We start from the raw sequence: 25,866 nt of genomic DNA on the forward strand, positions 1-25,866 counted from the left end.
AAGGATAAAAAACCAACGAACCTGCAATCAGCCTTTCTTAGATAATGAACGGAGGCCAGCAGCTTACATAAACGCCGCGCCCTGGTAGGTTCCTGGAGGTTCAGGCCGTCCAGCGTGTTGCAGCGTGTCTGCTGAAGGGAACGAGTCTCTGCTGCAAAGTTTCAGCAAAACTACTCTGGAGAGTCTTTATGATTGGGAGATTATATCACCAAAATAAGAAAACATACATAATAGGAATTTATGCTATAAGTAGTAAGCATAATCTGAGTTAATTTAGTAAAGAACTTTCGAGGAAGTGAATTAGGTCACATTTGCATTTCTCAGCCTCTAGGTGGCTTAATGGGTCCATCTTATGCTGCTGACTTACAGAGATAATCATGATATGATGTTTATTACATTTGTAGGATGTAAAGGATGTTTAAGTCAAGGCCAAACAAGATGACATTCCTTTGCATTCAACTGGGAAACAGAGCAGGAAAACTGGAGGACTGGAAAACCTCCAGCCGTTTAGGAAAAGGCTGAAAAGAGGAAGGATGGATGGAAAGAAAATGGTCGTTCCCTTTCCTGCACAGAGTCCCACAAGTGAAAGTGGGAAAAGTCAGAGTGGAGGAACAAGAGGTCAAACGTTTGTGTCAACAACTGCGTGTGTCTCCCGGGGAAAGCGGCGACAGAATCTGGGTTTGGACTCGGCCTGGGAAGGAAGTTCCTGTTTTTGGCGAGTGAATATCTCCCACTTCAGCGAGACTTTCACAGCTTTGATGCTGATCGAGTGACAGCCCTTTGGAGGGAGGTGTTAACCTCACATGTTGACAGAGGAATCTGCCGCTGACTCTTCTAGCTGCGAAAAGACGGAGATGTGACAAAAAAAAACAAAAAAAAAACATGGCATCTCTCCTGTCAGTAACTGGTGTCAGCAGGACTTCAGATTTAAACCTTCCCTTTATGACACCAGTATCGTTTTTTTACAGCATTCACTCTAAAAACTGACATCATCATCTTAATTAACCGACTTCATAGATTGGTCTGGAAGTATACAATGTGGTTTAGATATTAACTTTTCAATAGAAGTTTTAGAAGCTGCGTTTCCATAACAAATGTGTGCAAATGTCAAAAAAACACAAATTCAGAATTGTGGTTTTTTTACTTTAAATGAGAAATTAAATTAAATCAAACATCAATAGGTTTGTTCACTCCATTAGTCATTATAAAACATGCAGCGCCATGAACATCCTATCACTTCCTGTCGTCTTCTTTGTCGTTTCCGCCAGTATTAACATTCGGCTGTTGCAAACTTAAAGAGCAACTAAAGCAAAATCTACTTGTTTTTGGATAAATTGTATAAATTAGTCATTAAGAGTGCTATATTTATGTTCCTGTGAAATTTGGACTTTTTTTAGTAAATTAGTTTTATTTTGCAGTGTTGGGTTGAATGGCAGCTACTGCAGTCGCATGTTTTTATTGATCACGTCACCATCACAGTTCAGATATAAAATCATCTCAATCATGTCGCCAAATTCTCAGAAAACTTTATTTGTTGTGAGAAAAAGTTGCTAGAGGGATCTAAAAAATTTATAAATATAGCGTCAAAGTCGGTGTTTCATTAACCCTTCCACTCAACCCCACAATTAGCCACGCCCCTCTCTTGGCTCCGCCCACTTTGGTCAAATTTTTCAAAATTATTCTGTGGGTGGGTCTGTGCTTGGGGTTTACTTACACTTTAAGGATTTTATGTGTTGTTTTTGATCGTCTTAAGGTCACGTCAAACAACTTCTCCTTCGATCATTTAGAAAATATTTCCTGATTTAAAGAAAGTTCAAATCAGGAAATTGACATCCGTATTTAAACATTTATAAATGCCTTCAGTTGGTCCAACTCCCTGCAGAAAGACTCTGGAAACATTGTTCTTGTTTTTAAAGTTACTGAAATGTTCAAATTCAGCCCTCAGGGCTTTTATGTTATGGCAAAAACAAACAAACTGAAGAAAAATCTCAGTCAAACATGCCTTTTTTTAAAAAGACCCTTTCCATTTTTATTGTATTTATTTGTATGGATTTCTTTCTTTTGATCATTTTCATTTTAATGCTGTACTTACTTGTAATTTAACATTAAATGCAGCAACTATTTACTCTCCAGTATATAAACGGTTGGTTGCAGCTCATGACATGACGTCCAAACTCTTAGCTACTGGATATGCCGCTGCCCTGTCTGGTTTCTAGTGGGTGTGGGCATGTTGGGAAGCCAACGAGTCGATTAGAAACATTGACGAGCTGCTGGAGGATAAAGGTAAGACGAGGGTTCACCTGAAATCACCAACTGTCGACTGGGAGAAATACAGCAAGACAGTTAAATGTGGATGCTCTTAAACACCCAGGTTCAACCGTCCAAACAATAAACCAACCCAAACATGCAAACACCATTTTTTGCAAATGTTCCTCCAATCTAAATTTACACACAAAACAAACGTTGAGGTATTGACTCTGGTCTTGGTTCGTGCTTCAGGTTTGAATAGAAGAAGGACGGAGTCGTTTTGCAGCAGTTTTGTACTATTGTCCCAAGGTGTGGCTCCTCTGTGTGTTTTAACCAGCACTTACAGGAAGCCTAATCCCAGTTTATGGGTGTGAATGTATTGATATTAGAGGAAACAATGCTTCTTTAACTTTAGCCAACCCAACGCAGATTTCATTGCCTGTATGCTCTGATAACGGAGTCGTAGGTCGGATGTATCATTTTGTTTCTGTGAGAAAATCAATCTGTCAGATAAAAACACGCCTCGCAACATGCTGTGACTTCCACTCGGATTGCGACACATTCCTGCTTTATTTGCCCCTACAGCATGTGATCGCGTTACTATGAATAAAAGATTTACAGTGACAGAGGCGAAGATTGAGAAAGAGAGAGCAGGCAGGATACCAGCCTGCAGATGAGCTCATGGTTGGAACAGGGATTTCCACATTTCCATGCCATGATACAGAACTGAACAAGAGAAACACACTCAGATAGACACCATAATCTGAGCCTGGAGGAGGAGGAGCAGGCAGGTACCAGGCGGCTTAAAGTCCCGTTGAGTCTTTGGAGAAAAAGCCTGAATGAGTTGTTGTTGAGCAGAAACTTCTGCGCTGTTTTTGTTCTGGACAGTCTGGGACAGTTTGGCTCGATGCGAACGAACAGCAGCCAGTGCTGTAAACAAAGGTAGCCCTCACTTTTATTTAACAGATGCAGCCAGGCATGCTCAATGTGGAATGGACACACAGCAGGCCGAAATGCAAGGAAGAGCTGACATTCACTCACTGTAGCTGTGAGTCGGCCCAGACTGAGCCGGCTGCTTCTGCCAGCTCACTGACAAAAAGCTAGCAGCGCTAACCCTAAAGCACTGACCATAAACATCAGTTCTGCTAATGCTGCAATGCTTTACTAACATGGTATTTAGCAGAAGCTAATGCTAAAGCTCTAAGCCAATTTAGCAATTAAAAGAAGCTAATGCTAAAGAGCTGCACTAATGGGCCCTTTGCACCTGCCGCGCTGACGTCACAACCGCAATGAGCAAATGCGGCTCTTGTTTCCGCTTTGAGTTACCATGACAGCTAGAAAAGACAGTCTTATTTCAGACTCAAATAAAACAATACTATGAACATTATTGTCTTCCTAATATAATGGGCTTTTACGTTTTCATGGATTTCCAAACGATCCTGAATTAAGAAGACGGTGGCTTGTAAATATTCATCGCTACCAGTTAAAGCTAACGCTGCAGAGCAAAGTTTACAGCCTTCACTTCACTCTGGATCAACTTCTTCAGCCTAAAGAAGAAGGTAAAGGAGCTTTCTGTGTTATTTCCATGGAATCACTTCTGTATTCAGCCTGAAAGAGTTTATGGGAACCAGAGAGCAGACCAGAGCCAGACAGCCGAGCTACTGATCCGCCTGTACAAACTGCTGTAAACACCGTCCTGCTTCACAAGAAACATGCTAAACTAATAAAGCTAAATAACACGGAGACCTTAAGGAACACGGCCATATTTTTCTAAAAGCAACAACTGAACCTGAACCGTCAGCTGAACTAGAACTCCGACACCAGAGCTGCTCTACTGTTAAGCTATGGGCTTGTTGTTCCTCAGGCTTCAGAAGCGAAAAGCCTGAACCGTAAAATCCCCGTTACTTGGTCTCTGACACTAACGACAATAAACCATGTAATATACTTGAACATAAGGTAAAAACATTGTCCGTTAGAATGGATGAAAAATGTTTAGATACTTAAATAGCATGTTTTTACAAGAAAAATGTCTAGCATAAGCTAAAGCTAATGTTAGCCACAAAGTTTAAAGAAAGTAAAACTCACCTTCGTATCTGTGTATAAGGAGGCAAACATCTTAAAACCTTTCTCCAGATTATTGTCGGGGCTTCAGATCGATGTTCATCATTAATTGTTACCTTGGACAAGCCCTGCAAACACCCAGTGGAAAGAGACTTTTTCAGTAGATCGGAAACGATTGAGCCGCTTTTCCCCGGAAGCTGGGGTGCAAAGAGCCCGTACAGTAATTAGTGGAAGCTAAAGCGGTATACCAACATGGTATCTGAGAGAAGCTAATGCTAAAGTGTTAACCAACGAAGTAATAAGTAGAAGCTAATGCTAATGCGCCGCAATATACAGGGTTAATATAAACATCAAACTACTTGAAGAATCGTTATGGTCAAAGAACAAAACTTCAACATAGATGCTGAACTTTAATCAAATGAAAGTTTATAAAACTGTATGTGTGTAAATGTGTATGTGATTATTCGGTCACGACAACATGGTGACGTATTAGGGCCGTTGTAGATGTTAGAGGGGTGCTGTGGTGGTGCAGCGGGTTAGCACGCCCCACGTTTGGAGGCCTCCGTCCTCGACGTGGACTCCCGGTCCCGACGACCTTTGCAGCATGTCTCCTCACCCTGCTTCCTGTCTGCCTACTGTCGAAAAAATACGCGCCACTAGCGCCGCAAAAACTCTTCGGAGAAAAAAAAAAAAGGCGTAGTAAATATCCGCCAACAAACTTGAATCTTTCTGAGATTAATCTCAAAACTTTGGAGTTTTTTCTAGCAAATTTTTATCTTTAGTGTCTCAGAAATTATCTTGTTTTTCCTAGAAAAGTTCTGAGATTAATCTAAAAATGTTTTAATTTTTTGGCGGAAATTTACTCCTTTTTTTTAATCTATCTACAATGACTCTAACACTCCGTCTTACATCTCCTATATCTATATTAGAAAAGTGACTGAAGAGCCGTTTGTGACTCAAAAGAACCGGTTCTTTTAGGTGAGCCGATCCATGGAGCCAGGATCCCAAACGGAGCCGGAACTCCCATCAGTCGGTCTGGATTTCCTCTCCGGCAGCAGCAGGGCTCGGCCTGCTCGTCTCCCTTAGCAACGCGGCCCCTCCTTTCAGCCCGCAGGGGAGGTGTTTGAAAAGTTCACGGCGTGTTTGTGCGTGTCAGAAAGGGGCGTGGAGGCCGAACCCACTCCAAGGAGCTCCTCAGCCCGCCTGCAGTCGCTGCGGAGCCCGGCAGAGTGACAGCAACCTCCCACCCCTCTGCAGAGGAACTGTTTGAGTTCAGGAGCCATGGAAGACGAAGGGTCCCACGCAGAGCCCGGCAGCGTGTCGGTCAGTGTATCTGGCAGCACCCACACCCTCCCACAGCTGCAGCCCAACAACACGGAGCTGCAGATCAGCCCGTCCTCCGCCCCCTGCTCCCCGACCCCCACCGGGACCCTGAATCGGCTCAGCCTGCGGGGGTCCCTGAGCCCCTCCGCGCCCTCCCCGCCCTCCCCGCCCGGCCAGGTGAGCGCCATCACGGTGGTGGCGCTGCTGCAGAAGCTGATGAACATGACGGAGACGGTGCAGGAGAACCAGCAGAGGATGGAGCAGCGGCAGTCCGACTTGGAGGGCGCCGTGCGGGTGGTGCAGAGCGACGTGGTGCGCCTCTCCAAGACCCACCTGTCCACCGCAAACAGCGTCAACAAGCTGCTGGAGCGCTCCCGCAAAGTCAACGGCAACGTGAAGGAGGTGAAGGAGCGTCTGGACAGGCAGGCGGTGCAGGTGAGGAAGCTGGAGGCCAACCACAACCACCTGCTGAAGAGGAACAACTTCAAAGTGCTCATCTTCCAGGTTAGTCGGTTTAAAAAAAGCTGCACCAAAACATTCAGTTTGCGCCATTTGAGAGGCAGAACCTGTGAAACTGCAGCAGGTTATTATGGAGGACTGCGGTTTCTGAGATCTATTTAAAACAGCAGACCTGGTGATTACTCCGATGGCAGTCAGGTTGTTGTTTTAGTCTGAGCTGTCATGATGAATCATGAAACTGCTGGGAGTTTTGGTCAAACAGCTGCTTCAACTTTTATGAATTTTAACATTTTTTACATGTTTGGTGAAACTGTCATCCTGTTGTGACAGATAATTAGTGTACAGATCGAGCTCCTCTGTCTTCTCTCAGTGCCAACTAGAAACAACCAATCAGAGCCAGGAGGCGGGGCTTAGTGCTGTCAATCATTACCTCGACATAGTCTGCCATGAGCGCTAAGGCTAATTAGCTTCACCATACACTAGCAGCAAACATGAGGATGATTGACAGCGCTAAGACCCGCCTCCTGGCTCTGATTGGTTGTTTTTTCTTCAGATAGGAATAGTTGCTCCAAGAGGAAATGGAGAAAACAAATCTTTTCACAAATAGTCTCATAACAAACTGTTCTGACATTGAAACAATTTTAACAAATATGTCAAAAAAATTTAACTTAAAAAAAAAAGTTACATACTGCAGCTTTAAATGCAGAACCAAATATTTAAATAATCGGCTACTATCATGTGTATTTTTTATTATATTTTATTTCTCAACCTGTTAAATTCTCTCATATTTTGGTCGATCGCCTTTGCTCATATCAGATCAAGTTGTGAGACTCGAACATTTATTACCTTTTTTAAAAACAATTTGATCAAATGTTGTAAGGAAAGTCAGTTTATGACTTAATTTGAGTTCAGGACACAACAGTACAGGCTTTCAATGGTTTCCACACATGATCCTGTTTTTAATCAGCTACATCCATCCATTTTCTGTTCTCCCTTTGTCCCTAATGGGGCCGGGAGGGTGCTGGTGCCCATCTCCAGCTACATTGCAGGCGAGAGGCGGGGTACACCCTGGACAGGTCGCCAGTCTGTCGCAGGGCATTAATCAGCTACATTCAGCAAACTAATTTTATAAAATTCTAGAGTTTATATTTACATTCTTACCAGTTTCATTGCAGTCGTGCCAAGATGGCGTCCACTATTAATGCACATTAAGGTGTGTTTGGTGTTTGAACTGTTAAGACTGGCAGCTGTAAGCATTTTTAGATGGAGTCTCAAGTATTTGGAGAGTTCTGCTATTTGTGGTTTGTTATGTTCCAGCATCTGGTCCGATGTTGGGTCAAACATTTGTACCTGTTTTTAATCGTACTGTAGTAAAGTATGTGATTGTCAGCTCCAATCTGTTTTCAGTGGTTAAGGTTCTTGACATGTTGTTTTAAACAGGCATGTTTTCCCCTATTAATGCAAAAAAAAAAAAAAAACTATACAAGATCTCTGAAATGGTTCATAAAAATTACGTTTTTGAGCATCCAGAGCTCGGCTAAAGCAGTCCTGGGTTCAAGATTTTCCCTCAAAACAACCACGTCTCATTGTTTTCTGCTGAAATCTCATGAATCAGATTTCAACTCATTCATGACGTTGAAGGACAGAGTCAGATCCGCTTGGTTGTGATTTCTTTTGGTTGTTGCAGAAGTAAAGTGGGAACAGTTTGTCGGTTTTCATTTTGAATGTAATCGATTTTTAAGGAAATCGTTCTTAAGTTATAAAGAGTAACTTCAAAGCGATTTGGTTCTCGTTGGTACACATGTTGCTCTGTTTGAGTCCCATTTGCATCCCTATTTGCCTGGAGTCGTGGGTGTGTTCAGGATGTGTGTGTCCAAAGCTTTGCACGTTTTCGCCTGAAACTCGCCTGACGGGACCTCCGACCAACAACTGCAGAGGTGAACAACATGATCCCAGTATTCACAAGTTTAAGGGCCCAGCAACACCCACACCCACACAGCTTGTCCCTGTGCTCCAGAAAAGTAGGGTGTGTCTGAGAACGGAGCTGCAGGAGATAATAGAGGATTGCTTTAGACGCTGACTCTGCCTGGATCTGCTTACAGGCTGCAGCAGGCGTTCACACACACTCCTGGGTTTAGACGGGATATTCAGCTTCAGCTGTTTCCTTTCACCTGTGGAGGTAAAAGTCACTGATCTGGAAAAATAAAAATCCTAAAAAGTTCCTCTGGTCATTCAGTAGTCGCCACTAAAGCCATAAAACCTGATATGGGCCGGTTTACTAGGAGTCAGCATGGATTTTTATCCTGTTGAATGTGTGTGTGTGTCATGTAAAAGAAGGAGAGGGGCATTGTTGACTCAGGCAGAGCCACAGAGAGCTCTTTACCGCCGTTGTTATCTGGTTTCCCAGGTACTGAGGCTCTGTTGTTCAAATGCAGCAGGTGCCAAGAACCTTAACCTGTTTAAGCCGGTCTGCAGGTCTATCGGTTTTTCTCCTCTCTGGTTGTTTTTTAAGCTGCTCGGCCTCGGTTTAATTTCTGTGAGCCGAGCATGCGGTGTCTGCATACGGATGCAGTAAGGCCAAGTACCTGCATGTGCGTGCATGCAGCAATGCCGTTTGATGGTCAGGTGTAAGCAGTTACTGCGGTTGTAAGAGAGCCTTGCTGTGCCCAAGGGGAGGGAGGATTGAAGGAACAGAGAGCAGCCCTGTGTTCCTTTCCTTTGTGTTCTTTACTCTAATTGGCACCCATCATTTTCTGCTGCCCCTAATGTCAGATTCTGCTTCCTCAGTTTAGCTTTTGCAGGGTTTCCACCAGAAAATTAGCTATGCCTGGTGGTAGGGGCGCTACAGCAATCCACTAGCAACCCAACATAACTTTGTGTTAAAAATTTTAAAAGTTGCAAAAATTCAGAGGTGCAGCAGTTACTGCGGTTGTAAAAGAGTCTCACTGTGCCTGAGGGGAGGGAGGACTGATAGAATAGAGTGCAACTATTTTTCTTTTTTCCTTTTTATTCTTGATTCTAATTGGCACCCATTGTTTCCTGCTGCCCCTAACGTCAGATTTTGCTTCCTCAATTTAGCTTTTGCTTTGATGTAGCTCAGTTTTTGCCCTCATCTTTTGTTCCACCACCTGTTCCGATTCCCTGCGAGCTTTGATAACACTTATCTGTTGCCAAACTCAAACCACAGAGGCCATTGGATATCAGCGGAGGGCCGGAGCGCTTCCTGATTGATCCCAAACAGTCATGCTCCTGTATGCGACAGCTGAGGTGGAAACGGGGAGGTCCATACCCGCTCCAGTTGGACAAAGATGTCTCCCGCTCTGCTAAGTCATTAATGAGGTCTTAATTACTGCTGCGCTGTACTGGCTTGTTTACCTTATTGTGCTTTCCTGCCTCAGTCTGCATAAATTTCATTTCCTGCAACAGAAGTAATTTATTTCTAAGCCGATCATAACTTTTCCTGTCGCTGTTTATTTCTCAGAAGATCCAGGATGCCAGATTGAATTTAATCAGAGCGAGAGGCTCGATTAGAAGTAAAAACCTCTTGGGAGGGAAAGTTCAGAGGTTTGCACTGACAGATAAAGCTCCTGTCATTGTTCTTGTTTGCTTTGTTACCAACCGTCATGATGCTTTGTGCATCAACACTTAATCAAAGGTTGTTGCTAAATCCAGCTTCAGAGAGAAGGAAGTAAAGCCTGTTTTTCCCTCTTTGTTTAATCTTTTCACTCAAGTCAGCCTCCAATACAGAGGAAGAAATTCATAAATTCCATTCATTGTCTTTAAGTAGTGGAGTTGAAAAGGCCTGTTGGTCAAACTTTTACTTGTCGCTGTTGGATTTAATGTCCTAACATGATGGTGAAGCATGTTTGGTTCCACATTAGTTGCATTTTCTTCCAGAAAAGAAAACTTTTTAAACAAGTGATAAGAATGCTTCATTGGGTAGATTTACTCCTTAAAGGACGTTCAAAGGTTTGGTTCTCTGCCTCAAACTGAGGATATTCTGGTTTAGTCCATTTAAAACAAACTCTGGTTTGTTTTCTTCATCATTGCGTCTCGTTTGGGTCAGAATGAAAACAACCGTCTGGATGAGATGGTCTTGGTACGTTTCCAAATGAACTCTAGTGGTTAGTTTAGGTTGTGAATGTGGCTTGGCACAGCTACCAGGTGACTGCTGTAAGCTTGAGCTTGAAAAACCCTCAAACCAACAGAAAATGTAACCAGTCAATAAACTGAAGAAGTGATTCAGATCAAGTGAAGGAGCTGTTGGTGTGGGTTCTCTGTTAGAGGACTTTGATGTTGCCAAGTTTTGCACAAATTGATGCTGCAGCGTCTGCAGACTTCCAGGGTGAAATGGGCTTCAAATGCCATCATGGAAATTTCTTCAATAAACATGAAGGTGACGGTTTTTCATTAGACAAGATTCAGATTTTCTTTCGAAGAAACTCGACTGTTTGAACTTTTTAATTGCACGTAACATAAAATAAAAAATGTGCTCCAAATTCCTTCATAGATTAGTTTTAAATCCAACTTGTAATTAAAAGATTAAAACTTTATCCTCCCTTTTGCATCAAAGCATCACTCTCTAACCCTAACCTTTTACTCTGTTCGCTTGATGCATTTATAAACTAAAAAAGGTTAAAAAATAAAAAGATAAAACCAACCAGATTTCTCAGGATGTGACCTCCAGTTCAGTGATCACAGTAAAATTATTCTGCATAACCCGTTTCTTCAATCTTCTTTGCTTTTAACTCAGAGTTTGATATTTTTCTTGTGAAAAGACAAAGATAGTGAAGTTTGGCCTTTAGGGGGATTTATAGTAATTTTCTCTTGCATCAGATTGGTGCCTTTGTACCTGTGAAGCTGAAATAGTTGTGTGGAAACAGTCTGTGCTTCTGCTGCGTGGTGCAGATGGTGCAGACGTTGTGTGGGAATCGGATCCTCCTCCACGGGCTGCAGCAGGCTGCAGCAGGCTGCAGCAGGCTGCAGCAGGCAGGCTACAGCCTCCGTTTGTTTCATGTTCCTCATGGTGATATATAACTTGTTTCAGGGTGCTCACATGCTTCTAGTGACTTATTTTAGGTTAAAATTGCAGATTTGATGTAAAACAAAAAGTTGTAAATGTGCCATCAGAGCAGAAAAAGTGACTTTCCTGCACTTTTTTCTATATGTTTGTGTATTTGTAGCGGGAATAAACCTGTTCTCCTTGTTAAAGTGAGTTCTCAGCCTGTTAAGGCGTGCTCTCCAAATGAACAATGAAGTTTGTTTACCAACTACGTTCCTGCTCTGTTATCATTCTTTCTTTCCCTTTGGGGTTCATTCCTCGGATAATCCTCTGGGTTTACGGCACAACGCAGAGCTGAGGATAAATATAGAGAAGGAAAAATGATGAGCAGAGAAACAAAGAAAGGAAAAAAGAATATATTGTATGAGCTGCATTTCTCTTGTGATGACAGCAGCATTAAGAGGAAAGTTTGGGGAAATTTGCAGACTGTATGCGTGCAGACGAGCCTTCCTGCATTCAGGTTTGACCAGTCGGCTCAACTGTTTCAGTCTTGGAGGCAAATGCAAGTTTATAGCTGCAGATTCTTCTAGTTCCACTCCAGCTTGAATTACACAGAGAAGACCTGAGAATGACACAGAGCCTGGGAGAACTTCCTCTGCAGACGTCCAACGTTTTGCAGTGAGGACTCCAGCTTTCTGAGAAGGAGCCGTTTTTTACATTTTAATTACAGTAGAAACGGGGATGCATTAACGCTGTGAAGCAGCTTGTTCCACCGGGAACAGAGCGTCTTTGTTTTGGGCGGCTCATAGTTTGCATGTCTCTGGTTTTAGCTCTGGTATTAACTCGTTAACGAGGCTGGTTGAACCCACGTCCGCACCCGTTTGCCCTCTTCTGGTTCACATCCAGTGTAATGGAAAATTTTATAATGTGCTCCTCACCATTCTCTTCTGCTTTAGGTTTTTCTACATGGTCTCATCATGAGATCGGTCAAGCTGCTCTCAGATTGACCTCTGCAGTGTCATGTAACAGCAGAAGCTTCTTGATCCTGGAGACTAAGTGTTAATTCCCCAACCCAGAACTTATCTGCCCTCATTAGCATGAAAGAACAACCCTCTTTCCTTAACAACAGACAAATGGTAAGACCATCTGTGTTGGTCTTGCCCACACAGATGGACAACACTTCTTGTCTTGTCCAATCAACACAAGAGACACTTGATTGGACATCTCTCGTCCAATCAAGTCTCTCTTCTCTGACCAGAACCTATAAAAGGAAGCCAGATCCACTGTTGGTCAGAGCTGACTGACTGACTGACTGACTGACTGACTGACTCTTTATTTCTGTTCTCACCTTGCAAGGTTTTAATAAATTTCTTATTTCTTCTCATCCAAACTCTTGTTAAAGTTATTTTTTCCACAACACAAGTTAAATGTCAACAGAAACAGAATTTAACAAACTAAAATAGTTGGCTTGATATCATATCATACAGTCATGCAAAATAAGTAAGTGCACCCTCTTTTAATTCTTGGACATTCACATGATTGTGATTTTTACCAGGTTAAAAAATGCATTTAATTTGAAACTCAAGTGAACAAAAACATAAAACAGATTCAAAAACCATCATTATCTATTAAAATAATATAATTAATACTGTTAAAATCTTATAAAAAGTAAGTACACCCTTGCTAGGTTCCAGTAGATGGTTCTAATAGAGACCCGATTAAAACAGTTTATAGAAGAAAATGTCCTTTATTGTCCCACAGAGAGGAAAATAAGGCAGCAGCATGTAGGTTCACACAAATATAAAAAAGTTTTAACAAACAAATTAAAGAATAACGTTCAGAAACATTCAAACTGAAACATACTTCAGATATCTGCTGATCCAAGGAATGTGGAACTGAGGATCATCTTTATAAACTTTACAAAAGCCGCTTTATTAAAAATAAAGTAACAATGTTCCCTGAAGAAGGTCATAAAATTATTAGGAAAAGTTTTTTAATGAGAGAAAAGCTTTGATAGTCATGAGCAGCAGGTCTGCAGATTCAGTTGTTGCTCAATCGTTTGAAATCCTGATGCAGAAAATAATTTAATGATGTGTTAAAATCTGAAGTATTAATAAAACCAAAATATAGCTTCATAAGACTCAACATGTCTCATTTTAAGTTTTTCTTGTTATCATAAAATTACCACTGAATTCTACTGAAATAGCAACTTTTTCTGGTAATATTCTGACATTGTCATAGAACTTCATTCTTATAATACAAAAGTAAAGTAGTAATAATATAAGTTTATTTTCACATGACTTTTTCTCGCATTATAATGGCTTAATTTTCATAATATGACTTTTTGTTGTACAACTTTATTCTTGTATTTTTACGACTTTTTTCACAATATTCCGACTTTATTTTTATTTGACGTTTTTATGGTATTATTCCAACTTTATTCTTGTAAATTATAAATTTATTCTTGTTTATCATGACTTTGTTTTACGATTTTATTCTATTATTCAGATTCTTTCTTTTAATATTATGACTTTGTTCTTGTACTCCATCACATTAGTACTCCATCACTTTAGTACTCCATCACTTTAGTACTCCATCACTTTAGTACTCCACCACCTTAGTACTCCACCACCTTAGTACTCCACCACCTTAGTACTCCATCACTTTAGTACTCCATCACTTTAGTACTCCACCACCTTAGTACTCCACCACCTTAGTACTCCACCACCTTAGTACTCCATCACTTTAGTACTCCATCACCTTAGTACTCCACCACCTTAGTACTCCACCACCTTAGTACTCCACCACCTTAGTACTCCATCACTTTAGTACTCCATCACTTTAGTACTCCATCACTTTAGTACTCCACCACCTTAGTACTCCACCACATTAGTACTCCACCACCTTAGTACTCCATCACTTTAGTACTCCATCACTTTAGTACTCCACCACCTTAGTACTCCACCACATTAGTACTCCACCACCTTAGTACTCCACCACCTTAGTACTCCACCACATTAGTACTCCACCACCTTAGTACTCCACCACCTTAGTACTCCACCACCTTAGTACTCCATCACCTTAGTACTCCATCACCTTAGTACTCCATCACTTTAGTACTCCATCACTTTAGTACTCCACCACCTTAGTACTCCACCGCCTTAGTACTCCATCACTTTAGTACTCCATCACTTTAGTACTCCACCACCTTAGTACTTATTTACAGTAGATGAAACTAAAAGATGTGGAAATACCAGCAGAAATGAGTCCCAGCTGCTGGAGGAAGGATCTGCCTTAACGCTGCTTTGTGCGCCTCGGACGCAGCAGTTTGTCACTGAAGGAGTTTTGTTTGTTTGGTTTGTAGCTTTAGAAAGTCAGAGCCGATTCAATGAGTTCATCCAAACACAAACATTGACAAAGTTCCTGCTCAACTCTGAGTGTGAATCTCGTTCCTCTGATTGGTTCCCCGGAGCCTCGGCGTTCCTGTCAGGAAGGGAAACACAATCAGCTTTCTGCTGGTTTTCCTTTTACTTCCGTCTGAAACATTAAAAACGAACAATAATAACTTCCTGGACTTTTGCGGCGGCCATCTTGCCCTGAAGCCAAAAGCATTGTCCAACATTATCTCTGCTTTGCTCTTATCAAACAACGGTTGATATGAAAAAGAATGGGTCTGCACTGCGGCTTACTGACGTATTGAACTGGAAATGTGGAGGAATGTTGACGCGGAACTCCGGAAAACGTTTTTCCATCATTCCTGACAAAGAAAAAGATTTTAAACCAGCTGTGAAACCTTTGTGATGCTGATCAGGAAGTTAAAGCGATAAAAACTCCAACAGCTGCAGCTTCACGTTACTCTGATGTCACAGAAAGTTAAACATCACGATCCGGATATGTAAAATAATGGTTTGCTCCAAGATTACATCGCCATGGCGTCACCATGGCGACGGGCTTGAATAGGCCGCCGTGTTGCGTGATGGCGACGCAGAAAGGCCGATGAACTCGCCAGTTTCCTCATTTCCAGAGACTCGGGGTCATTAACTGAGCAGGTCGCCGTGACGTCGTGACGGCGTGACGTCGTGACGTCACGAGTCTCTGGGAGGCGATTCGTCTCGTTTACAGTTTCAGGACTGAAGTTTCTGGTTTTCTTCACAAGGCGTCACTCAGAGCTGCTCTGTTAAGGAAAAAATTATTTGATTAATAATAAAACTTACAACAGAGCATTAGGACCGCACTAAAAAAAATAAAAAATACGAGAATAAAATCAGGATGATACAAAAATAAAGTCGGAATAATGCAACTTTATCCTTGTAGTATTTTAACTTTATTTTATTAATAAAGTAATATTATCACTTTGTTTTTGTACTATTATGACATTTCTCTTGGAATATAACTTTATTGACTTATTATTTTTGATGAAGTCTTAATTTCTTTATAACCAGGTTTTTATAATAACTAGAAAAAACAAGTTTTTTGAGCTACTGTTGTATTTTTTTTAAAACTTTGCTAAATATAATAAGCACAGGGAAAAAAATGACCCAAGTCCTGAAAATAAATTTATATCCTTTTTTTTAACTTGATTTTTATTTATTTATTTTTTGGCACACAAGTAATTTTGAAGCAGTGACCAAAAGTTTGCATACCCCTGAGCTATTAGAGAAATGGCGCCTGGTTCAGAACGTTTTGCATACATTGGAGCGTATTCCGTGTTTTTCCCAATTTTTTCTTATTTTTCCATGTTTTTCCGTTTTTTTGTGTGTGTTTTTCCGTGTTTTTCCCGTGTTTTTTTGTGTTTTTCCGTGTTTTTCCATGTTTTTCCGTGTTTTTTGTGTTTTTCCGTGTTTTTCCCGTGTTTTTTTGTGTTTTTCCGTGTTTTTCCATGTTTTTCCGTGTTTTTTTGTGTTTTTCCGTGTTTTTCCCGTGTTTTTTTGTGTTTTTCCGTGTTTTTCCATGTTTTTCCGTGTTTTTTTGTGTTTTTCCGTGTTTTTCCCGTGTTTTTTTGTGTTTTTCCGTGTGCACGGAGCTTATCGTGTTTGTTCTGCTCTAAAGACAAATCCCAGATTTCCACTTCCTTCCTGCTTCCTTCCCGTGTCCACAGATGGTTCTGGTCAAAACGTTTGCAGATGAGGGGAGATTTTCACGGTCGGTCTGGTTTCAGGAGGCGCTGCAGCCGTTGTTCCTGCTGAAGGTTCTGGTTGGAGCGTTGGATGACCCGGGTCGCGTTACAGACGGGCGGAGTCAGAGAGTGACTTACGGTGAAAGGAAAGAAAGATGTCCGCCCAGCCGTTCTTTCTGTTTCATTTAAAGCTTCCTGTCTGTCTGGTTCTTACTAAAAGGCAGCAAATAAAAACATCAACAGAACGTTTGTCTGTTTGGCTGCCTGAGCCGTAAAGGTTAAACTCGTGTGTAACACAGATTATTTAGACACGTGTGAAGTTTTAATTTCCTTATTGATTCTTTGATGCAGCTAAAGAAAACCCAAAACATAGAACCAATAAAGAATTTAACAGTTATAGTCCAACTATACTTTTAAATACGCTGGTGTGTGGTGGCTCATACTTTGTCCTTCCACTCAACTTTCTGGATACAGCTGTCTGTGAACAGCAGCTGGACATTTTGATTGATTTGATGTGAAACTTCATGAACTTCAAAATCTGAAGGAAAAAAAGCAACTAGAAATATGAAACTGTGGACTTGAATTAGTGAATTAAATGGTTGTTGGTCCAGTTTGAGATGGATCATGTATTTCTGAGTATGAACCTGAATTTCTGGACTTATATATATATGCGGCGGCCATCTTGGATTTTGTGTTTTAGGGTTGAAACTTCCGATTGGACTCCGGACGTCCAGCCCAACGGCAGGAGTTGAGGTGCATCGTTTTGATTTATGATTACAAACAAATTTTTGCAAACAAAATTTGTTAGCCCAACATTTGATTCGGTTACGTTTACAAAAAAAATCTTTGCCTTTAAATAATTGTTTGGTATTTCTTTATTTCTGTCCTTGTTTCTTTCATTCTTGATTACTTTCTCTCTTTTGCTCGTTTTTCCTTATTTGTTTTGAATATGCTAAACTAATTTGCTACATAATATATTTGGTATCAGTTTAGAGCAGACTGGAGTTATTTTCAAAAGTTTGATTTGGATTTGATCAGGTTTGATTATCTTCCAGACTAATTGATCAGTGATGGAAGCGAAGCGGCTGCTGTTGCTCTCCTTCCTTCACACACCTGCTCATTTAAAATAGATGTTTCAGCTGAAAACAGCTAAATTAAAGGTGTACAGTTACATGAATGGCCCTTTATCTGAAAGGTGAATCCACTGAGCCACACCCTGATGAGCGTCCGTTTACAAGCTAGCCATTAGATGCTAATTGTACTATGCAGCTGATAAACACCAGGTTGCGTAACCGTGCTGCTCTCTGCTGTCAGCCTGGATTATCGTTGTTTTTCTGCTCTTCTGAAAGAGTTTCTTTCTTTAAACAAAAGCCTGTGTCTGACAGACACACTGCGTCGTCACTAATGAGTCCGTCCTCAGAGGATAATTGACGAGGTTCCCAGGAGAACATCAGAAAGCGAACAGTCGGTCCTGGGTCACATGGTTCTGAGGAAAAGGCTGTTTGTGGCGTTTCTTCCAAAACTATGGAAGGTCAAACTGGGGTCAAGTTCGTTTCTACAGTTTAGTTGTTTAAACAGCTGAAAACGGGCTGAAGGAAAACCAGCAGGTTGTCTACAGGAAGTCGACCTTTAAGTGGACGAAGTTTGGATTTGTTTACCTAAAATAGAGTTTTAGAGCCACAGTATGAAAAATATTAATTACCAGAATAACATTGTAAAAACAAAAGAATAAAGTTGTACGGTACTTTATTCTCGTATTATTACAGTTTTATTCTCGTATTATTACAGTTTTATTCTCGTATTATTACAGTTTTATTCTCGTATTATTACAGTTTTATTCTCGTATTATTACAGTTTTATTCTCGTATTATTACAGTTTTATTCTTGGATTATTACAGTTTTATTCTTGGATTACGACTTTATTCTCCTCACTTTAATCTTGTATTACTGAGAATTTATTCTTATATAGTTACAATTTAATACAGTAATACGACTTACCGTATTATTGCTACATTATTCTCATATTATCGTTACTTTATTGTCTTATTATTACGACTTTATTGAAGTATTTGTATGACTACATTCTTGTAATATTACAAATATCTTTGTATTACAATTTTATTCACATATTATTCAGATTTATTCTACTATTGCAACTTTAATCTGGTATTATCATGACGTTATTCTTAAAATATGGATTTATTTTAATACTCTATTGCAGTTTCAGTTTCTGCTCCCAGGAGCTTTTCTTTGTGAACAAACCTGATCCAGTCAGAGTCCAACATGTCTGGACTGAGGTTCCCTGGACAGGCGGTTCCACCAGACACCGGTGAAGTTCTTATCATCCTTCTGCAGGAAAGCAAAATAAACTGTTTCCCTCATAATAACCTGTTAGAGTGGAGCTGATTAAAACCAATCCTGACTTACAGCCGGTTAAATTAATTTAATTTCCTTTATATTTGTGGATTGCTTGGATTGTTTCCAACGTTTTGTGTGAATTTCATGTAAATAGAAAAATATTTATTGAGGAAAAATCTGTTCAAATCTAATTTTATCCGCTGTATAAAAGGAGAAAAGCTGAAAACATAACATTCTCCTCCAGGCCAGTTTCCTGCTTTTTCTTTACAGCCTAAAAATATCCTGACTTTTAATTATGTGACTGTTTGTTTTTGATGACTATCGGACGTTTCCGCTGTGTGGCTGGAGCTGCACTGTGTCCAACTGTAGAAAGAACAGACGGACAGATAGCTGCGGTCAAGGCCAATTAAAAGTTCTGTTTTCAAAAGTCTTTTAAAAATCTATTTCTAAAAGTATTTGCTTAATTTAAGGTTGTAGTGGATTCAAACAAAACAAAGACGTTAAGATGATGGAGGCTGATCAGGACAGCCTACAAAACATCTGGACTGAGAAAAACTGACTAGTTTTCACTGAAACAAACAAATATAATCAACTACTGTTTACTAGATTAGCTTGAGCTAACACTTTTAGCACAAGTTAAGTCCATTAGCTAGCGCAAACACCATTAGCAGGATCCAATAACACAAACAGGAGCTAAAACATTAGCTAACATTAACACCTTTAATAGGATCTAACACCATTAGCTAAAGCTAACACATTGGCTAAAGCTAACACTATTAGCAGGATATAATACCATTGAGCCAACTAATGGTATTAGCAGGATCAATGCTAACACCATTTGTTTTAGCAACGAGAGCGAGGTTGATTAGCCAAAGAGCAGAAAGCCGCTCTTCTAACTAACTTCTAACTAATAGCACTAAACAACTATTAGTTAGCGCTAAGTAATAGTTAGCGCTATGTTAGTGTTAGTTAGTTAGAAGTAATGGAGCTAACAGTGTTAGTTCCATTAGTTCTAACTAATGTTTAGCAATAACTTTTAGTTAGTACTAACTAACCATTAGTTAGAACCATTAGTTAGTTAGTACTAACTAATGGTTTTAGTCGGTACTAACACCAGAGTTGGTACTTTAGCAACATCTAACTCCATTAGCTAGAGCTAGAACTGAACTTAACTTAATTTACACTAAGACTGTTAGTTGGAGATAACACTTTTTGAGGGCTCTAAGTCTACTAGCTAAAGCTAACAGAATTAGCTAGGGCAAACACCATTAGCAGTATCTAATACCGTTAATAGAAGCTAGCACCATTAGTTAGCATTAACACCATTAGCTATAGCTAGCAATATTAGCAGGAGCTAATATGAAATCAAAACAATTTGAAAGCTAATGAATGGTTGTTTAAAGTGAAAATGAAGCATCTTATCGTCTTTGTTACAAACCATTTTAATATACTTGAGAAAATGTTTTGAGCCTGATGCTAACCGTAAACAGTTTGAGGAAAAAAATAAAATATTTGTGGGTTTTATCTGTTTTTGGGCAGATTTGGTCTGGCATTTGGAAGGCAGCCAATCGAGGAGTGCCATTTATTCTCCTTGATGCTGATTGGCCGTTCTTTCTGGAGCGGGAAAACGGAACACTGTTGTTGTTAGCTTCCAATGCTAACATAGTTTCCACTGTGTGTATTAATGTATATTAATGTATATTTGGTGTTTAGAAGTACTATAAAAACATAGTTATGAGTGTTTTTAGAAAATAAAATCAGGTTTTTGTGGATTTCAACTGTTTTGCGGCAGCTGTGAATACCAAGAGAAAAAGAGATTTATTGGTTAAAACCCAGAAATTAATGTTTCAGGATGTTTTAGCTGGCTTGGTTCTTAAATTACAAAACAACATATCAGATTGGACCAGATTTTTTTACATTGCTGGAGTTATCTGACTAAACCAAGTTTCCTCCTAAAGCTTTTATTGTTCTTTCTCCTGTTAATAACTCACGGCTGTTCTCCGGGTTTGGGTTGGCCCCGTCTTCAGAACACGCTGACAGATTTATTCTCTTTACCTGGGAGATATCTCACATGCCTGGCCCACACCGGAGCCTTGATTCATAGCTGGATTTTTTTTTTTTAGCTCCGGCCAGGAGATACCAGCGCTTTAAAAACAGGCCGCAGTGTGCGCGCATTTTTATTTTTTAAATGTTTATAAGGTGCAGGTAAGAACAAACGTTGATGAATAAATGAGTCATCCTGGTCTGTAAACATGCTGGGAGCACTTTGGGAATGTCTCACCAGCTGCCAGGCATTCTTTGAAATGCAGGCATGCTTTCTGTCCGTCCATGCAGGTTGCATCACCTAACGAGGAACGGGGTTAAAGTTTCGGTTCTTTCATTTTTCCCACCAAGCAGATGGATTTACTGTGAAGAAATAAAAACAGAAATGGTGTAGAGAGGCTGGGTTAAATGTTTCTGGAGGTTTGGAAAGTTCTTTTTGGATTCTGGATGAAGGAATTTCAGGAGAAAAAAAACGTTGGATCTGAAAGTTTGGTGAATTTCTGTGACATGAACCCAGTGAAGGTCGATTCCATGACTCAGGTTAAGGATTCTCCAGGCCTGGAAAAGACTGAAATAGAATCAGACATTATCTTTTAACTAAGACATTCATCCATCTGTTCATCCATCCATGTGTTTTTTATTTCGTTTTTACTGTAAAATGTTTCTATAATCTCTAACTTTCAGTCCTGATGGAAGTGAAATCCAGATTAAAGTTAAACTTTGTTTCCATTTAGTCTGACCTTTTATCCTGGGAGTCATGTGGCCGGTCTCTCAGTTAACCAGCTGAATCGGTCAGTTAGTTAACCCAAACATGTGATGTGGACTATAAACCAGTGAAATTTACAATACAGCAGGTTTCTGAACCTCAGGTGATCCTCCCACTGTTCGTTTATGAGCATTTCACATGTTCACTGGAGTATGTCAGCCGCTGGATCTGCACCGCCGCTCTTCCCTCGCTCCGGCTCGGCCAGAGAAAGGAGTGGGAGCTCATACATCCCCACTGGAGGAGAAGACTGTTGGTGCCTGCATGCTTCTGATTTCCTGATTGTGCACAGATGAGCAGGCAGCCGGTCAAATGGTGGATATGAAGCTCGTCTCTGTTTATGGTGTGTTTGTGCGATATAGAGACGTGTTGGAATCCTTCAAAAGAAACGAGTGAAATTTCTCAGAATTCAGGGGAAAGGCATGTAGAGACTGGTCTGTTCAGACCGAGCCTGGATGCCAAAGCATATTAAACACAAAGTCAACGTTTCTTCCACAATGTCAAAGAGAGATTACCCGCCTTAACTATAGAGATATTCAACTTTATGTTCAAGGGATTTATGTACTGAAACGTAATATTTAAAGTAGGGGTGGGCATTGATCTATCATCTGGATAAGTTTCAGTTATTGATGGTAAATAAAACACACAACTGATGCCATGATCAGAAATGTTATTTTTGTTATATTCGCTTAAAAAACCTCCTGAATGTAACGTAGCAACCCCAGCCGAGTTCCGCCCGTTACCTAGCAACCCCACCCAAGTTCTGCCCGTTACCTAGCAAACCGAGCTGAGCTCCAGCATGGTTGGTCAGCTGGTTTCACTGCTGTATGCGGTGTACAATGGCTGCTGTTCTCCAGCAGCCATTGTACACCGAGTTTTGTTGCTGACTTATCATCCAGAAACCACCTGCTGCATTCTTGTTTTTTGTGCAGACGGTTCCACTTCTGCTTTTCAAAGATGTACATTTGTATAATTGTGCATCTGTTTGTGTGATTGTAAATGTTCAGCTGGAACGAAGGCCAGCAGCATCTTATTTGGATTTAAAGTGACAGGATGCCATTAAACAGCTCAAAATAAGCAGGACTCACCCGACTAAAAACTTAATTTTGTGTAAAAAACATGTTTTGTATCATCCATAAACCTATCCTAACCTGTTCAAGGGACCATAATCGATCTCCTTTAACATCCATCTCTTTCTTCTGTCCCCCAATAGGAAGACAATGAGATCCCTGCCAACTTGGTGGTCTCCCCCAAAACTCCCGTACCAAGCCAGTATGACGCAGAGTCCACCATCCAGCCGGCTCCGTCTATCACAGGATCTATTGAAGGCAGCCACACTCAGGAAGAGATGCTCCAGAAGATCAGTCTGTCCTCAGACGACGACCCCGACCTGGCGTGCGCTGCGTCCCAACGAGACGAGGGCGACTCCCTGGAGTACGATGTCTCCCCCATCAAATTCGAAAGAAGGTCTGACCGGTTCAAACGCTCCAGTCTGAAGAAGGTCGACAGCATAAAGAAGGTCTTCACACAAGCCAAGATCGGCGAGAAGGTAAACCAGATCACCTCCAAGATTGTTCCTCCAGAGAAGCGCGAGAAGATCAAGAAGAGCTTCACCCCGAGCCACTCCAAGTCTCCAACTGCCAGGGCCTCCTCCTTCAAGATTTCCCCAATGACCTTCAACGTAAAGAAGGTCAGAGATGGGGATACGCCCGCTCAAGAAATAAATTCCCCTGTTGAAAAAACCCATGTGGAAATCCCTGCGCTGACCGGTCTGGGTGGTAAGATTCCCTCAGGTGAGGTTCACATCCAGGAAGGGGTGATGAAGGAGGTGGTGGAGACCCTGAGTCCGACCACGACGGAAACCATCCAGGCAGAGGTGTCCGTCAACGGGAAGTCCTCCAGCGTTGAGGCGGAGATCAACGGCGAGGGTCTGGCTGGCCTGGCGGTTCCGGAGCATGACGAAGATGTTGGTGAGGATGAGGAGGAGGAAGAGGAGGATCAAGAGAAGCAGAAAAGCCCCGTTGAGGTGGCGGCTGAAGTCCAGATTACAGAAACGATCGCCGTGGAGCAAGTGTCTTAATGCCAATCGGCTGAAAGCATCAAGTCCGATTCCTCTTCTATTCGTCTTTGAGTTCCTAGGATTACAGAAGATCCAAACGTCGCTCCTGGCTGTCGGGTCGGGATCCACCGTTATTTTGTTGGCCACATCACCAACATCTCCAGGGCGCTGGAGCAACCGTCTTCCTCCTGCAGGAGGTTCCTCGCTGAAAAACGGCCTCTTTTGTTCCCTGGAAAGTGAAAAAGAAAAACAGAACCTGCTGAGGCAGCGCGTTGCCAGGTTGTGCCGGAGCTGCAATGAGACGGGTTGTTTTTTTTCCTTTTCTTCCTCTTTGTAGGCTTGTTGAGGTTGTTTACTGGATTTCCAGATCCTACCCAACCGGTGAATCTGGTCGTCCACCGTCTTCTGTTGCAACCCAGCAATTGTAAATCTGTTTTCCTCTTATTTTCTGATCTTATAACTGATTTAGAACACCATGTTGTAGTAATAGTATATTATACTATCAAAACAAGAACAACTGTAAATTATTCCTATATGATGGGTGTGGGAAATACCTAAAAACTATTAAAAACATTAAAAATGTATATAAAGGGAGAGAATTGCTAAAGTTTGGTGGCAGTAACCTGGGATTTAATTTGACTAAAGTCACAGTTCTATTTGTTTTAGGATTTTAGGGTCAGAAAGTTATGGAAAATGTTTCTTTAAACAGAAAATAACTTCCTTTCACAAAATTATAGAAGGGTTTTGATTAAATACCTTTCTATAGTAACATATTACTGATGGTAATATGTCCATCAAAATAGATACATTTAACATTTCTTTATATAAAAACTGTAAAAACCCAGCAAAACTTCAGACTTAATGTAATGCAAATTAAAACAACACTCGGAGAACTAACATTACACAAAAGCTTGGTGGCTTAATTAAAGGAGAACTATTTTTGAAAAATCCAAATTTTGCATGTTTTTATTCTTCCGTTTGGGTTTCTACTGATTCTAAAACAATCCAACCCAGAGAACGCCGAGAGAAAAACCAGAAAACACCGAGAGAAACCAGAAAAAAACAGAAAACGCCCAGAGAAAAACTTACTGTCAGCTGTTTTCTGGCAGTAAGTTAAGATTTTTTGGTGCCTGGAAAAAGAGACGCTTCACAAACCTCCCGATTTTTAAGCCACATTCCACGGGCATTCTGTCGTTACCTAGCAACCCCAGTCGAGTTCCGCCCGTTACCTAGCAACCTAAGCTGAGCACCAGCTGGTTTTACCGCTGTATGGGCTGTACAATGGCTGCTGGAAGTAACAAGTGGTTGTTATTGTCTCACCATACAGAAACCAGTTGCTGCATTCCTGTTGGTTGTGTGGGAGGCTCCACTTCTGCTTTTCAAAGATGTAAAATCCCATTACCCAAGAATGATTTTAAACACAAACAGTAATTAATATGTTTTATCTCTATCTTAGCCTGTTCAAGGAATCATGATAATGTTTGACCCCGTTGTTTTTCCGTATCTTTGCTACTTGCTGCTGCAGATCGCCTGGAATCTGAACTTTTCTTTGCTGACTGTCATCATTACCACCTCGGCTTTGCATTGCTTTGGTGTGGATTCATTTTAATACAGATTTACATCTAAAACAGGATGATTATTGCTTCTGCTTATTAAATTTTCCACGCCTCATGCATCCTGCTGCGCTGCCTTCGACTTGCACAAGCTGGTCTGAGTAATTGCTCACCTGTATGGACGGATTCCAGTGGGTTTGCTGAGTAAAAACACACCCGGAATGTGTCTCCTGTTTAACTCTAATCGATTGCATCTTGTAGATCAAAGATTTCCAAATGCATAAAAACAAAAGTTTACATTGGAATCATCTAAGTTTCTAACGGTAACTTACAGAGTTTGAGCGGCTGCCGGACGGTAGACAGAGCAGATAAAAGCGGAGGAAAGCATTCCCAGGTTTGACAGACGGTTTCTGCTTGGCGCACATTTCATCCTCCTGGCCTCCCAGTCTGAAACTGGTGGAGGTTCAGGGAGAACCACAGGTGTGCTGGAAACTGTGGGAAAGTTCTCCAGGTGCTGGAAGGGACCGTGAAGTCGCCCTGGGTGATTTCAGGCAGGATTTTTAAAATGTTTTTCTGCATTGAGGCTTGCATTGAACCATGGGAATAGACATGTTTTTATGGGATCAACAATCTGTTGCAGCTTGTCTTATAGGCACATAAACTGCTGATCCTGGATGGAATAAATCCCCTAAAAAACAATAAATAAATAAAAATCTAAATGTATCATCTCCATATTAACTATGCAAAACATGCATTTACTAATCTGTTATCCCTGAGGTCTTTATGGAAGATTAACGCTAATTTTATTGTTTTTGCACAATTACATACAGTATATATATATTTTTTTTTTCTGCTAGCCACTTAAACCAAGCCTCAATGAAT

At 40.9% G+C, this 25,866-nt stretch overlaps 1 protein-coding gene across 1 annotated transcript; it reads left to right on the forward strand.

The window, feature by feature from the left end:
• The first annotated feature begins 5,491 nt into the window (after positions 1 to 5,491).
• cavin2a (caveolae associated protein 2a) lies at positions 5,492 to 25,779 on the forward strand. Its single transcript, XM_028022898.1, has 2 exons — positions 5,492 to 6,135; positions 22,586 to 25,779. Exons 1-2 carry the CDS (start codon positions 5,590 to 5,592, stop codon positions 23,450 to 23,452), a joined length of 1,413 nt encoding a protein of 470 aa, XP_027878699.1. The 5' UTR covers positions 5,492 to 5,589; the 3' UTR covers positions 23,453 to 25,779.
• The last annotated feature ends 87 nt before the right edge of the window (positions 25,780 to 25,866 follow it).

This window comes from Xiphophorus couchianus, chromosome 7, assembly GCF_001444195.1.
Source record: "Xiphophorus couchianus chromosome 7, X_couchianus-1.0, whole genome shotgun sequence".
Taxonomy (NCBI): Eukaryota; Metazoa; Chordata; class Actinopteri; order Cyprinodontiformes; family Poeciliidae; genus Xiphophorus; species Xiphophorus couchianus.